The 15759-nt window shown below is 47.5% G+C and overlaps 2 protein-coding genes across 5 annotated transcripts in view; one reads left to right on the forward strand and one right to left on the reverse strand.

Moving 5' to 3' along the window:
* The window catches only part of Abcc6 (ATP binding cassette subfamily C member 6), a 49094-nt gene extending 47117 nt beyond the window's left edge, over window positions 1-1977 (reverse strand). For all 4 annotated transcript variants that reach the window (XR_012443297.1, XM_074060446.1, XM_074060445.1 and 1 more), the window contains exons 1-2: window positions 1840-1977; window positions 515-697 (exon numbers count right to left, since the gene is read on the reverse strand). Coding sequence is in view for 3 of the 4 variants with exons in the window: in XM_074060446.1 (XP_073916547.1) it covers window positions 515-697; window positions 1840-1875 (219 nt within the window). In the remaining variant the exon portion in view is untranslated. The remainder of the gene's footprint in view (window positions 1-514; window positions 698-1839) is intronic.
* Window positions 1978-4930: 2953 nt separating this feature from the next.
* LOC109697740 (BOS complex subunit NOMO1) overlaps window positions 4931-15759 on the forward strand; it is a 53413-nt gene continuing 42584 nt past the window's right edge. The window contains exons 1-5 of the mRNA XM_020181576.2: window positions 4931-5189; window positions 8427-8516; window positions 11113-11158; window positions 13928-14028; window positions 14844-14950. Of these exons, the coding sequence (XP_020037165.2) occupies window positions 5019-5189; window positions 8427-8516; window positions 11113-11158; window positions 13928-14028; window positions 14844-14950 (515 nt within the window). The 5' untranslated portion in view covers window positions 4931-5018. The remainder of the gene's footprint in view (window positions 5190-8426; window positions 8517-11112; window positions 11159-13927; window positions 14029-14843; window positions 14951-15759) is intronic.

Genomic DNA, 15759 nt, shown 5'->3' on the forward strand with positions numbered 1-15759 from the left:
TGGGATGACAGGTTTTTTATGGGTTGACGTGGTCTCTTGAACATTTTGTACCACCTGGCCTTGAATCTTGATCCTACCTAGCTCTGCCTCCCAAGTAGCTAGGATTACAAGTGTGAGCCACTGTGTCCAGGCCCAGCACCTAACAGGCCCAAGGTGTTCTTAAAGTTTTTAAGTGTGGCCCTAAGATCATCTTGTGTACCCCAAAAGTCCACATGGCACAGTGGGAAGTGCCAAGATAGGACTGCTATGTGCTGTCCAGGAACACATATGTGTGTGTGTGTGTGGTTGTGTGTGCACGCTCACACAATGATTTTAATAATACCAAATCTGTTTGGGAACTTTGTCCCCTGTGTTTACCTCTGTCTCCTCGCTAGTATTGATCTGTTTGATGAACAGGTTCCCTTCTTGCATCTACTCTGTGTGTTCCTAGATAGGAGGAGCCTTCCTGCACCAGATTACCACCTGCCCCCTCCCCCACATTGTTCAGTTCCAGGCGCACAATGTCCACAGCTACCATTTTGACTTTGAAGAGGCGAGACATCCGCAGGTAGCCCCGGCCATGGCGGAGGATGTAGAGGAGGTAGATGGGGCCAAGGACCCAGAGGTACATGGGGGGCGCCCAGACTCCTGCTGTTCTTAGGAAGCACAGGCTCAGAAAGTGGTAGGCAGCAGGCTCCGGCTCCGTCTGGTTCCAGACCTGAATTGAACACCAAGGGCTCCCTTAGGATGGTACACTACAAGGGGTCCCAACTTACCTGCCTATGGGGTCAGACAACTTTTGGACTCCTAATATTTACACAAACACAAAAATATTCCAAGCTGTCTTTGGAATACCTTCCTTGGCTGGCCTTGAATGGTGATCCATTTCTGCCCCCCAAGTAGCTGGGATTACAGATGTGAACCACTATACCTGGCCCCTTTGGAATATCTTTTAATTCTTTTTTTTCTTTTAACTCTTTTCATCCTGATACCAACTCCATAAGGCAGATGCAATCATCATACTGATTTAGCAGGTAAGGAAGATGAGGCCCAGGGAGTAACTTGCCTGATGCTGCCTAGCTACGAAGCCATGGGGCTGGGATTAGAACCACGTGCTGGGAGATGGGTCCTGGAGACCTGGGCTAGAGGACCTGGGCTCCATAATGAATGCTAGGCACAGACTGTCACTGTAGGAAGTAAGATGCTACTGTGCCCATCTCACAGACCAGTAGACAGAGGCAGGAGAGGAGGGGAACTGTTTCCTTCAAGCCTCACAAATAGGATACACAGAGCTAAACTAAATGTAACCACTTAGCAGGCATGGGGTTTTCACCTTGCGTGGGCCTCAGTTTCCTTCTCTGTATAGGGGGCACCATGGACTCTCCCACTAAGAGTATAGCAAGTGGATTGAGAGCCCTAAAGCCACAGCACCACGCTGGACACTGAGGAAGCCCTGGATGAAATCGGTTCTCACTATGGCCTCTCTTATCAGCCCCTGAGATGCTGGGACTTTGTGATCCTCATGTCCACCTGGTGACCCCTCTCTCTCGAGTGCTTTGCAGTGCAGGTGGGCAGAGGAAGCTGAGGAGGCTGGGCGTCTAGAAGACGGCGGGGGTGTGTGTGTCCACTAGCTTTATGCAAATGAGGGTCAAGGTCTCCAGCAGCCGGGAGGGCTGGCGGTCCCTAGAATAGAGCTGGGTCCTGGGGAAGGGGGCAGTCTCAATCCCCAGCCACTGGGATTGTAACAGGGGAGCAGGTCTTTTCGAGTCCTGGGACCAAGAATTTGGGGGGTACCTCCCTCCGCAGTATCGCAGCCCGAGGTATCCAGCAGGGGAAAGAAGAGATGGGGTGGACACTCACCCCGTGCCCCGCGCAGGGCTCGCCTGGTGCGGCCATCGGGCTCCCTCCGTCCGTCTGTCTGTCCAGCGTCCGTCTGTCTGAGAGTCGGTCCCAGGCAGCCTCCGCGCCGCGCTCGGGGACCGCGAAGGGGCGGGGCCTGGCGAGTTTGGCTGGGATTGGAGCTCGAGATCGGGATCCGAAGGCCAGGGACAAGGTCCGCGGCGCTGCAAGGGTGGAACCATCGGGGTCAAGCCAGGTCAGTTGGGCCGGGCGCGCGCGGGGGGGGGGGCATCCCCGAACCCCCACGAGCAGTGGTAGGCATCCCATGCAACCAGTGCATCCCAAACCCCAAATTCTTCGGATCCAGCAATTCCCAGGCATGCATCCTGATAAAAGAACCAACAGGTGGGCACAGCAGGAGGCACGGAGTCAGCTAAGTGTTCTAGGACGGGGGACAGACGTCTGGCTATGTAAGAAGAGTCCTAATGAAGAGCTGCGTGAGGTGCCCAGCGCAGGGCACAAGATCACTGAGCACTAAGGTGGTATTATAAACGTAGTCCAGAGGTTCTAACCAGCGGCTTAACACGCCACTGCAGAAATATGCAGATGTGGACAGGTGGCTTTGAAATACCACGAGAAGAGATAATAGTTCAAAATAGGTCACGGTGCTTACAAGAAGAGAAAAGGAAATGTGTTGGAGTGGGGGTGTGGCCCGAGGGTAGAGGCTTGCATAGCAAGCAGGAGGCCCTGAGTTCAACTCCCCATGTAGGGGTGGGGAGCCTAAGGTGGGGAAAACAGAAGGAAGCCAGGCGATCTTCCTGAGTGTCAACGCAGGTGTGTGGGTGTGTGGCTTGTGTCAGAGTTTACCACTGGTCCTTTCCTAGAAACTTCTGTTTACAACATTATCAAAAGCAGTGACCACGGGAAACCCTAATTTTCTTTCCCATTTTCCTTCTTTCTGCAGTGAGCAGACATTCCTTTCAAAGTTGCTGAAGAGCTTGGCTCTTTTAGACAGATAAGCCCAGATGCTCAGTTTTGGTGAAGAAGGAAAACCTCCCTTTGCCATCCCTGGCTGCCCCCTTTCTTCAGGAGATCTTGTCCCAATCCTCCCTGCAGCCTCATCTCCCTCAGGGCCTCCCATTGCGGGTTTCCCCACTCTTGTCTCCTCTGTCTTTCTGACTCTTCCCAACTCTGCTGTCAGTACCCCTTCAGCGAACCTCCTGCCCAAGTCTTCTGGAAGAGTGGGCTCCAAGAGAACCCAGGGTTTGTCCGGAAGCTGACTGTGTCAGGACTACTGTTGACACACCTTGTGTGTTTCTTTGGGGTGCTTTTGGTGGAGGCTGATGGAGATTGTGGGGAAGCTAGAGCCCTCTCCCTTGTAAGCTACCCCCAGCATTGCCACAGCCCTGGTACTTCATTTTGTATTTGAAGATGAATTGAGGGAATGACCAGGAAGTTAGAAGAACATAGAAGAAATCAGTAGAGGTGAGCCAAGAACAGAGCCCGGGAGCCTGAGTCCTACTTTCTAGCTCTAAGAACAGACTACAGCTGTGTGCACGAAGTTGCAGACAAGTCCTTTTGCCTCTGGGGCTTCAGATGACTATTCTGTAAGATGAGAAGTTTCCCAGGACACGACCAGTCCTCTTATTGTGGTTTTCAATACCTTGATGACTTTCTAAGACAAACCAGGAATTCGTGTTAAGGAGGGTGAAAAGCATTGCCCTTTAGCTGGGTGCCGGTGGCTCACGTCTGTAATCCTAGCTACTTAGGAGACAGAGATCAGGAAGACTGAGGCTTGAAGCCAGCCGGGGCAAATAGTTCATGAGCCCCTATCTCTGGAAAAACCCAACATAAAAAAGGGCTGGTGGAGGGGCCACAACGTGCCTGCCTAGCAAGTGTGAGGACCTGAGTTCAAGCCCTAGTACTGCCAAAAAAAAAAAAAAAAGAAAGAAAGAAAGAAAGAAAAAAACATTGCCCTTCAATTGTGGTTATAAAGAACAGATGCCAACAAATAAATAGTGTCTGTCTCTCACTGAATAGTGAGAGTCTCACTGCATAGTTCATTGAAAATGCAGAGCGAGCAACTGAATTCAGATGCACTCATGGTTGGGGCGCTCAATCAATGTATCATTCCCTTGCAGCACTGTAACGATTCAGACCCTTATATAAAGGCTTTGGTCATTGTATAGCTTAAACTCAGTGTGACTTTTAGTTGTAGTTGGCTTAAGTTGTTGCCATAATGGAGAATTACAGTGGAAAGTCTTCTTTTCACTAATCATTTAGAAACAAAATAGAAAAATTATCAAAATAAAGTACTTGTTCTTTTTTGTTTTGGTGCTACTGGGATTGGAATTCAGGGCCTCATGCTTGCTAGGCAGGGGCTCTTACCTGAGCTACTCTGCCAGCCCGACTTGGGTTCTTTTAAGGAGCAAAATGGAAGAATTCTAAATATCAGGCCAGAAAAGCAAGTTTTGTCTGTTTTCAGGCAGGCATTGCAATTAAATTCTGTCTACCCTATACTGTATGCTCAGTCTTCAGACAAAATACAGCACGCTGATATTTGGACTTATTTTCAGGCAAATCTTGTTTCGTCTTAAAGAAAATGAATTCAAAAGTGCATTAAACTGCATGCGACTCAGCCTTAGGGGGGGAACCCTTAAAAGTCCGTTTCTGTACAAACGTTAGCGCTAAGATGAAAATCAAATATCTTCTTTAATATTATACTGAGCTTTTAAATTTTTTAACTTTTAAACTTTTTTTTAAACACCAATTGGTGTGAATGCACCAATTCACACATTACCAAAAGGGCCTTTTGAGATTATACATCACGTGGGAAATATATAGGGTAAAAAGATTCAGGAAGGTTTTTGGATATTTCGTGGTATAGAATGTAAAATAGAATTCGTCTTTGGAGGATGTGCAAGGAAGCGCGCCTGCTTACCTTTGTATTGCACCTGCCAGTGGGGGCGCGGAGTCCTCCAGGCCTCCAGAGGGCACACGAAGTCTCGGTTCCTTGCTGAGCATGCGCTGTAGCGCCCTTTTCTGGGGGCGTGGCGTGGGGCCGCAACGCGCCTGCGCAGGGCGGGGGTGGGGCGGGGCCTGGGCTGTCACCTGGCAAGGAGGAGGAAGCAGCCGGCAGCGTGCGGTGTGAGGGGCGGGACCGGGTGGCCTGCCGAGGGTCAGCAGAGGTAGACCGGGCCATGCGGGTGGGCCGGGGTGCGGGGCCGCCGGGTCACATGGGGGTGGCCGTCACTGTGTTGCTGCTGCTGCTGCTGAGCGGCGTGGGACCGGCGCGCGGCTCCGAGGACATCGTGGTGGGCTGCGGGGGCTTCGTCAAGTCGGACGTGGAGATCAACTACTCGCTCATCGAGGTGAGCGCCCACGCCCGTTCGGCCCGACACGCGGTGTGACCCTCGGCCCGGCTCTCGGCTTCTCTGGGCCGCGGTGGCTCCGCCTCTGACTCCGGGCGCCTTCCACCAGACCCACGTAGGCGTTGCTTTCTGGGGACCCCCACCCCCACCCCACCAAACTCCCTCACCCCCCATGGGCCAGCCACAGGTGGGAGTGCCAGACCCCGACTCTCCAAAACCTAGACACAGACCCTCTGGAACTCAGATCTCTCCGAACCCATATTGCAAAACCTGGAAACCACACTTTAGTCCCCCAAACTCCAAAACCCAGGCCCTCTGCTCCATTGTTTTTCTGACTTCCACCCCCTGGAGTGCTTTTAATTAGGACCCATTCCCATCCCATAGACCCTGACTCAGTGATCATTACTGGGACCTCTGGGGGCTGGGTGCTTGTCCCCTCCTCCCCTCTTTCCCTCGGAAAATGGAGTTGCCAGCTGCCCTGATTGCCATCCTGATTAGCTCTTGGAGTGACACCAGAGATTTGTGTCTTTTTTTAAAATAATTATTATTTAAGTTGGAAAGCTCTATTAAATATATCAGCCCAGTGGGATTATGACCCAGAAGGCTTTTGAGAAGAGGGGGGTAGGGATGGAGGTAGGGGCCTGGGACACTTGTCAGGGTGGATGGGAGGGACCCAGAGGTGAAATGAGAGACCCCTCATTTCAGGAGGGGACTGATGATTTGTGGGAGAAGGGAAGGGAAAGGGAAGAGGCAAAGGGCAGGTACCCAGGAGGTGATTTGAGAGGAAAAGGAAGAGGCAGGGAGATGCTAAAGTAAGGGGCTGGGGCACAGGACCCCAAAGGCCATCTGAAGGCCTCTGAGCTGCCCCAGTGCTGGCAGTAAAGGGCTGAACCCCAGGATTCTGCAAGGCATGTTACTAAGGATTGGGAGAGGGTTTAATGTCTGTCTCACACCCCACCATCCCCTTGCTCTGGCAGTGCTCCAAGTCCGAGTTTTTGTACCTGTAGGATGGTCTTGGGAGGGAAGCTCTCCCTCTCTCTCTTTTTTTTTCTTTTTGGCGGCACTGAGGTTTGAACTCAGGGCCTCAGGCTTACTAGGCAGGCGCTCTATGGCTTGAGCCACTCCACCAGCCCACCATGATTTCTTAATGAAGAGAATTGGTTTTCATTTCAAGGCCCAGCTGTCCTCTGCCCATCTACCTGTTTTAGTCTTAAAGGCTCCTAGAATCGTTGGAGACATGTTGCCAAGTACGCATGCCACTCCCTGGGTTTGCAGGCACAGAGCATTTCAGAGTCTGCCTTGGAAAGTCTTTTGCAATCTGTAGTTTCCTGGGGCTCTGGGAGGAAGGGGAAGGCAGCCAGGGGCTGACATTCCCCTCAACCACCCAGGACTAATAGTGACCTTGACAACAGAGAGCAGGTTTTTGCTCCATTGTGAAGTGTGTTCCTTGAGCCCTAGGCCTGCCTGTCCAGGTGGCTGAGGACCTGCTCGTTCTTTCGTAATTCCTGATTATGAAATCAGACATTTCATATGTATAAACTTGATGTAGGTTTATGTGGCCACCCTGTGTCCCAGTCTACTTTATGAGAGACACGTAAATGAGGACACAGTCATTTCTTGATTATGTCGTGTTCCACTTCAGTGACCCTCACTCTCTGCAGCCTTCTTCCCTTCTGGGTGTTTTTGCATCCGATTCATTCAGTTGACAACTACTTATGGAGCTTGGTCATATAGTGAGGCCTTTCTCAGATGGGGCAGAGCAAAACAAAATCCCTACTTGCTGGAAATTGACATTCTGTTCCTTCGCAGTGCCCTGTACTGTTCAAAGGAAAAATCATATCAGGTGCTAATACTTTAGCACTCAGGAAACTTAGCATTATAAACCGGATTTCTGATTTCTCTGGATAACCAGCTAATCTCTGGGCTGCAGAGCATGGCTTGGGTTTCGAGGTGCTCAACCCTGTAGAGGAATGCACATTGGGATGGCCTGCTCGCTCTCCAGTCTGGTGAATTTCCAATCCTTGCTTTCAGTGCATGCATCTGAATTTCTTCATGGCCTGGAACAAATGTGTTTTGTATTGATTGAGTACCGAGAGTAAACAAGGTGCTGTCCCAGGCCACGTAGCATTACCTGGTTACTGCACACAAAGAGCTACCGTCTACATGTTAGTTCACACTTTTCTTTCCCGAGTGTGCTGGTGTAAGGTAGCTGCTTTGCACATCTGAGCTGGTAAGAGTCAACACTGTCATTTCTGAATCTTGGTCACAGAGCACTCATATTTTAGAGGCCAGGCTTTTAGATGTCATCAGACCCAACCATGTCCTTTCACAGACATAGAAACGGAGGCTCAGAGTGACTGAGCCATGCAGGTGAGGTTAGGGAATTGGGAATTTGCTTAGCATTCAGACTGTGATCATGCCTTTTTCTCCAGAGTGATACTAGCTATTGTTACAAACCACTTTTGTTTTGAAAGTGTGGGCTGCATTAATGTCAGTCTGTCTAACCATGCTGAGGGGGAATGGCTCTCTTTTTATCAATGGAAAAAGGGAGCTTCTGGGGGGGAAATGAGTTGTCCAAGGTCACCAGATATTGCCAGTTTATCTTACTGGGTGAACACTTTGTGTCCGCGAATGCTCACGATGGAGGGGGTTTGGAAAGTCCTCTAGGGGCACATTCTTTACCTGTCTTGTTCATGTATTTTTGCTCTGAGAGTGGCAGTAAAGAGAAAATGAAGGTCCTGGGTAAATGCTTTCCCAGGCACATGGAACCATTGGGCCCCAGTAATCCAGATCCTCACCCCTGTCCCTACTTGAGAAAAATGAGGTGATGCTCAGAAATCTGTATTTTTTTTTTTGGTGGTACTGGGGTTTGAACTCAGGGCCTGACGCTTGCTAGGCAGGTGCTCTGCCACTTGAGCCAGGCAGAAACCTGCATTTTAATACGCACCCTACTAACAGTGAAATCTGAAAGTTTGTTTTAGACCCAGAAACGGCTGTGAACAAAGTAGACGGCTGCTAAAACTGAAAAGCACTGAAAACAAGGCTGTTGGGATAGGCTTTAGATTAGGTTTGGATGTCATTATTTTGGGGTGACCGTCTCACATTTCAGTGTTACTAGCTGGCCTATAGTGTCAGCCCTCAGCAAATGCTCTTTGATTGGAAGCATCCAGGCATAACCTGTGAGCTTAATTCTCAAAGGCCATACCATGACTTCCATATTCTTTCCTGCCTTTCCAGATAAAGCTGTACACCAAGCATGGGACTTTGAAATACCAGACAGACTGTGCCCCTAACAATGGCTACTTTATGATTCCCTTGTATGATAAGGTAAGAGGAGGGGCCACTTCAGTCTTCACCGCTTGTTTTTTACAATGGAAAGTAATTAGTGTGTCCACAAGGGCTGTGCCAACTAGAATAAGGCCTTCCCCACTCCAGCAAAGGCTTCCTTCTCTTGAGATTTTGCTATATGTCTTAGGTTGGCCTGGAATTCAGTATGTAGCCCAGACTGACCTTGAGTTCCCATGACCCTCCTGCCTTAGCCTCCCAAGTGCTGGGATTACAGACATGTGCCACCATGCTGGTCTGCATTTGTTTTGTCAATAATCAGTAGAATACAGCAGTGCTAGCCAGATTCCAAGGGAGACAACTTATCAGCTAGTTGGGTGGAATGCAGTTGTCTCCATGTCCCCAAGGACATTTGACAATGTCAGTAGACAGTCTCCTTATGGAAGGTACCACAGTTAACTTTGTGAGTAGAGGCCAGGAATGAGCTAAACACAGTGCTGGGTAGGACAGCACAGAGACCCCAGTAGTTCTAAGGTGAAGAGACTGACTTAATAGAACCCTTAATGTGTGAGCAGCTTGTAAAAACATTTTTAATATTGTTAAAAAGTTATGAAAGTAGCATGACTCTGTGAAGACAAATCCAGGTCCTTTTTTTTTTTTTTTTTTTTGTGGTGGTACTGGGGTTTGAACTCATGGCTCCATGCTTAGAAGACAGGCGCGCTACCACTTGAGCCACTCCAGGAACCCCTTTCTGTGTGTGTATTTTTGAGATAGGTTTTCATGAACTATTTTCCTGGGCTGTCCTTGAACCACAGTTCTCCCTATCTCTGCCTCGTGAGTAGAATTACAGGTGTGAGGTACCAATACCCCGCCAAATCCAGGTGTTTGGAATCGGATGGAGTTAGTTTATTCCCTTTTGCCCCCTAGTCCCATCCCCTCTCTGCAGTGACCCCCTCTGGTAAAGGTTTTGGTGTGCATCTTAACAGATGCTTTCTCTCTACTTACAGTCATGCAGGCGTCCACAAAGACGTATGTACACGTATGCAAACGTGTGTAGATGTATATCCATGTTCACCTCTACTTCCACAAGCTCATTCTCCCCATATTTCACCTTTTTATTTGGAAATACAGATTTATAGGAGGTTGTGAAAATTGTCAAAATACACAATTGATTAATTTTTTTTTAGACAGGGTCTCACTATGTAGCCCAGGCTGACCTCAAACTCAAGATCCTCCTGTCTCAGCCTCCTGAGTGCTGGGATTATAGGTGTGCACCACCATACCTGGCAATGTGCATAGTTTTGATTTAATTTTTTTTTTTATAAATAGAATCAGACAGTAGACATTATTCTGCAATTTGGTTTTTCCCATATGGCAGTGAAAAGCATCACCCCAGGAAAGTCTGGTTTTTTTCCTTCCATGTTTTAATATTAGTCTGTATACATCTATTGCTGCCTTTTTTTTTTTTTTTTTCCTCTTGGCAGTACCAGGGTTTAAACTCAGACCTTGTGCTTGCTGGACAGGCACTCTACTACTTGAGCCATGTCCCCAACCTTTTTTTTTTGCTTTTGATTATTTTTGAGATAGGGTCTCACTTTATGCTTAGGCCAGCCAGACGACAGTCCTCCTGTTTATGCTTCCCACTGTAGCTGGGATGACAGGTGCACACTATCACGCCCAGCTTATTAGTTGAGATGGGGTCTAGTGAACTTTTTGCCCAGACAGGCCTCAAACCTTGATCCTCCTGATCTCTGTCTCCCAAGTAGCTAGGATTACAGGTTTGAGCCACTGCACTGGACTGGATCTCGTGCTTTTGTCTGGGGCTAGCTAATGACCAAGATTCTCTACCTCCATCTCCCAAGTCATTGGGATTACAGGTGTGAGCTGCTATGCACGGCTTATTGCTGCCTTTTTATTGAATGTCAGAGTTAAATCCAAGACTGTAGGTCACTTAACCCCTTCTCTATTTATGAATACCTAGGCTTTTCTCAATTTTTAAATGATTACTTACAGCCCAACAATAGATATTCCTTTGATACACATTGTGTAGGATTAATTTACTACTTAACTATTTTTATCTATATTATCTATTAATATCAAGCTCAAGAAACAAGGATTGAGGAGTCAAACGTAGCTTTAAGAAATTTTAGGCCAGGTTATGTGACTCATGCCTGGTATCTTAGCTACTCAGGAGGTGGAGATTGGGACCAGTGTGGTTGGAGGCCAGGCTGGGCAAATAGTTTGAGAGACCCTATCTCAACCAATGGCCGGGTGCAGTATTGCACTCCTGTCATCCCCAGCTACATGGGGAAGCACAAATAGGAGGATTGTGGTCCAGGATGGCCTGGGCGTAAATTCAGCAAGACCCTATCTCAAAAATTAACTAAAAGTAAAAAAGGATTGGGGAGTGGTTCAAGTGATGGAGCACCTACCTAGCAAGTAAAGGCCCTGAGTTCAAATCCAGTACTGCCAAAAAAAAAAAAAGAAATTTTAGTTCGTAAGGATGCATGCCAACCCTTTGCACTGACGAGGAGAACATCATTTCAGGAGTAACAGTTTAGATCATGCGTGGCACTGGACTACGTTAATCCAGGGCCATCTGCTTCACGTCTTTGATGCTCATTGTTTTTCCTTTTAGGGGGATTTCATTCTGAAGATTGAGCCTCCCCTAGGGTGGAGTTTTGGTAAGTTAGCTAAACAACCAGATGTGATGTTCACAATATTGACTTAGTGGCAGTTTGTCCAGGCAGTTTAGTAGGGAAGAGTTTTTTTTTTTTTTTCCTCCTTGTCACTTTAGTTTGGCTTTACGTTAGATCTACCTTAAAGGCTGTCTGTTGTCTTTCTTAAAATAGGCATCTTTTCCTGTGCTGCACCTCATTCTAGAAACTTGCCTTTGCAGTTTCTAGAATAGAAACTGTAGAAGGGTATAGGAACCAAGAGTGGGGACTTTTCCTGTCCAGGATGGCTTCTGTTTTAGCACCCTCAGGGCTTTTGTTTTGTTTTTGCTTCTTGAGACATGTATTACAGGCTGGCCTCGAGCTCAGTATCTCAGGTTGGCATTTAATTCTTTTTTTTTTTCTGGAGTACTGGGGTTTGAACTCAGGGCCTACACCTTGAGCCACTAGACCAGCCCTTTTGTGCGAAGGGTTTTTTTGAGATATTTGTTCATGCTGGCTTTGAACCGATATCCTCCTGATCTCTGCTTCCTGAGTAGCTAGGATTACAGGAGTGAGCCACCAGTGCCTGGCTAGGAGGAAGTTCTTTAGAAAAAAAAAAAAAAGGACAAAAGACTTGAACAGGTGTCTCACAAAAGAGGCTGGTCAAATGATGAATACAAACATGAAAAAGGGTCCAATCTCATCAGCCATGAGAGAAATATGACCAAAACCACCAAGACACTACCATATCCCCCTTCCCACCCACCAGAGCAGCAAAAACAAAGAAGACACCATTCCAAGTGCTGGCCAGCCCTGAAGTGACCAGAATTATCGTACTCTGCTAGCAAAGCACGAACTGCACATCCACTCTGGGTGTTTAGAAATATTTGCTGAAGCTGAGTGTATATAAATTCTGTCACCCAGGAATTTCACTCCTGGCATACATTCAAAAAGATGCAAACGGTCAGACTTGTAGTACATACTTGTGATCCCAGCTACTCAGGAGGCAGAGACAGGAGGATTGCCAGCTGGACCAAAGTGTCAGACCCTATCTTAAAAATACATTAAAACCAAAAGGACTGGGAGCAAACTCCATTTGAGTTCAATCCCCAGAACTGAAAAAAAGAAAAAGCAGCTGGGTGCAAGTGGCTCACGCCTATAATCCTAGCTACTCGGAAGACAGAGATCAGGAGGATCATGGTTCGAAGCCAGCCTGGGCAAATAGTTCACGAGACCCTGTCTCAAAAAAACTCAACACAGAAAAGGGCTGGTGGAGTGGCTCAAGTGGTAAAGCACCTGCCTAGCAAGTGTGAGGCCCTGAGTTCAAACCCCAGTGCCACCAAAAAAAAGAAAAAAAGAAAAAACCCTGCAAATACGCAAGTACCAAACAATATGTACAAGAATGTTCACAGGACTGAAATCAGAGGTGACTCAAATGTCTACCAACAGTACAATGGCTTCATTATTTTATATTTACACATAAGAATTCTGTACCACAAAGAGAATGAACCAGAGTCACACACAGTACAGATGGATCTCATGAAGAACTGAAAGAAACAGCATATATGTATATCAAGTTCAAAACTAATGAACACACATGCAATTATAGAAGATTGGGGGTGGTCACCTGTGGGTAGGGCAGGAGGGTTAATGAGTGCTGGGAAGGGGTGATTCTGGGGGCTGATAAAGTCCTATCTCATTGTCTGGGTGGCAGTTACATGAGCGTGCACACTTTGTGAAAATTCAGCAAGTGAAAAAACAAGAAAATTCACACAGGCATACTGTTATTCTTAGTGCACTGATCTACAAGTGTGTTATAATTCAATAAAAAAGCTTATCAAGACCAGGCATGGTAGCATATGTCTATAATCCTAGCACTCAGGAGGCAAAGGCCGGAGAATCAAGAGTTAAAGGCCACCTTTTTTTTTTTTGGTCTTTTGGCGGTTCTGGGGATCAAACTCAGGGCCTCATATGTGCTAGGTGAGTGCTCTATCACTGCTATGTCCCCAGCCTCTTCCTAACTTTTTATAAACTCTACTTTAACCCTTGCTATGAGGAACTCTTCTGTTTTCTCAGAAAAGTGAATTATTTGCTAATATTGAAAAATCTGGACATTCATATTTTCAGTGCTGTGAGAAGCAGGAAGCCGTGCCAACTTGAGCCATGTGGCAGTAGTTGGCAACTGTGTAATGGTTGTCCCTTTCTATTTATCATTGTCCCCACGGCCTGCTCTGCCCACTTCTTTCCCACAAACCTCCAGTGGCATTGGAGTTTATCATCCTAGCCTACCATGGTTGAATTCAAGTCTTTGGTCAGGGGACAGATCTGTAGCCCACTTTGGGAGGTTGGATTGTAGCCTGTCACTCCAGAGAGATCCTTTCCCCTCTCCATGCCTCAGTTTACCCCTCAATAATGATCTAAGATAGTTGTGAGGATTGAATGTACTCAGCTTGTGCCTGGTCCGTGGTGAGCACTGAATAAACTAAACAGTGGATTTTCAGTGGAGTCCAAGATAGAACTTGGTGGAAAGACTGTTTTTAAACCATTTGTGTTCTGCACACTGATGGTCCCCTCTGAGATGGAAAAGCAGGTAACAGGGAATGGGGTGGGAGGGAGACTTTTCCCTGCATAACTTGTACTTTTGGATTTTGAATCATGCAAATATTAAGTGTTCAAAAATAAATACATAGAGAAACCTAGCCATAAACTGTGTTTTAGTCTCGCTGTATCCCAGAACTAAAACTGCCCCTGTGACTTGCACCCCATCTCCTCTCCCCTCCCCACTTCATTCCCCAGAGCCGACGAACGTAGAGCTGTATGTGGATGGCGTGAGCGATATCTGCACCAAGGGTGGGGACATCAACTTCGTGTTCACAGGCTTCTCTGTGAATGGAAAGGTTTGGCTGCTGTCTTTCTGTAACATACATGAGGTCTCCTTACCGTTAAAAAGGCATGTGACCCTAGATAAGCCAAGGGGTCTGTGGCCCGTGCCCCCTGTGGTGTGTGGAACGGTGGGTGCTTCTAGGAGTCAGGTTTGGGGTGCTGGCCATCGCCTGCTGTGAGAGTCTACATGGCAGGACCAGCCTTTGGTAGGGATGTGGTCAGAAGAGTGTGCTCCCAGGACCCTGGGTGTGTTGTCCTCGCTGGGCCTGTCTGGTCACATTCCTCAGAGAAGGCTTTGTGTGTGCTCTGCTCCACTCAAAGATGTTTCATTGTGAAATCTAAACTCTGTGGCATCCTGGAGCACCCCGGGAGTGTGAATTTGGGGTGCCACCCTATGTGAGCGCCTGCTCCCAATTGAGAGTCTCAGCAAAGCGTTTTATTTCCTTCTCCTTCTGCTGCCCCGTGTTGGATGTGTGGATGTCCTGGCTGACATGGACTCCACAGTGGCTAATTTCCCCTGTGCATTCACAGCGAGGCCCTCAGGCCCTGCTCTGGTGTGAGCTCTTCTTGGAGGTGGGGATCTGGGGTAACATTTTCTTTCTTGGTGGTTTGTGACACACAGTACTTCTTTCACTGATGGTGCCTTAGGTTCAGTGGTGTAGAATGTAATTTTATGGTCTGTACTCCACTTCACCTTGGAAAGGGTTCCATGATGTACATCCTGTTTTCAAAGAAGGTTCTAGATGCCTCCTGGGGTCAGGAACAGGAATGGAGCACCTCAGGAGGAGAGAGCCTTCTGCCTGCCGTCCTAACCTCCTTGTCCACACAGGTCCTCAGCAAAGGGCAGCCCCTGGGCCCCGCAGGAGTTCAGGTGTCCCTCAGGAGCACTGGCACTGAAGCAAAGATCCAGTCCACAGTCACGCAGCCAGGCGGAAAGTGAGTGGTGGGTGACCTGGTGGCCAGCTTTGCAGCTAGAGGTGGGCTGGGACGGAGTGGGGGAGCTGTGGGTTTAGGTCACCTGTGTACAGATTCTGATTCAGCCTCTTAGCTTCCGGCAAGTTCATGCCCTCCAGAGCCCCAAGTTCCTCCTCTGTGACATGGAGGTCATTTGACCCTTGGTATCAGTGGGATGACTTAATATCAGCTGTAGCTTCTTCAGGCTGGGGGCTTAGTAGCCTTTATTTAACCATGGGGCTGGCTTTGGAGCCCAGTGCCTGGTTTGAATCCTGGCTTCCCTGTTTGCTGTTTGACCTGGGATAAGTTACTTAACTCTCTGTACCTCATTTGTAAATGAAGATAATTGTGGAGCCTCCCTGTAAGGTGACTGGGAAGATTAAATTAATATTGTTTCAAACTGTCTGACATGAAATACGTGCTTAATAAATGTTTGTTCAATGTAGGTTAGCTCGGTTAGGATTGAAAAACATCATTCTGTCACTACTGCCATCAAACTGTTTTGTAGTCAGAAATGATGATTATTTAATTAACCTTCCCGAGTGGAGTTTACAGCTCTTATTTAATGGATCTGTACAGTTGAGTGGTAAATGTTAACAGATGTGCCAAGATTACTGCCAGGATAGTTCAAAGCACTAATTTTGAAAACATTCAGATCATTACTAACTACTTCAGTGCACAAAACTGACTGGGTGGGAAAAAGAGGTTTATTGTAAGTTTGTAAGTTATCTAATTTAAAAATTATGATTGAAATTTGTTTTCATTTGAATAACATTTATTTCTACTCGATT

Source organism: Castor canadensis, chromosome 17 (genome assembly GCF_047511655.1).
Source record: "Castor canadensis chromosome 17, mCasCan1.hap1v2, whole genome shotgun sequence".
NCBI lineage: Eukaryota > Metazoa > Chordata > Mammalia > Rodentia > Castoridae > Castor > Castor canadensis.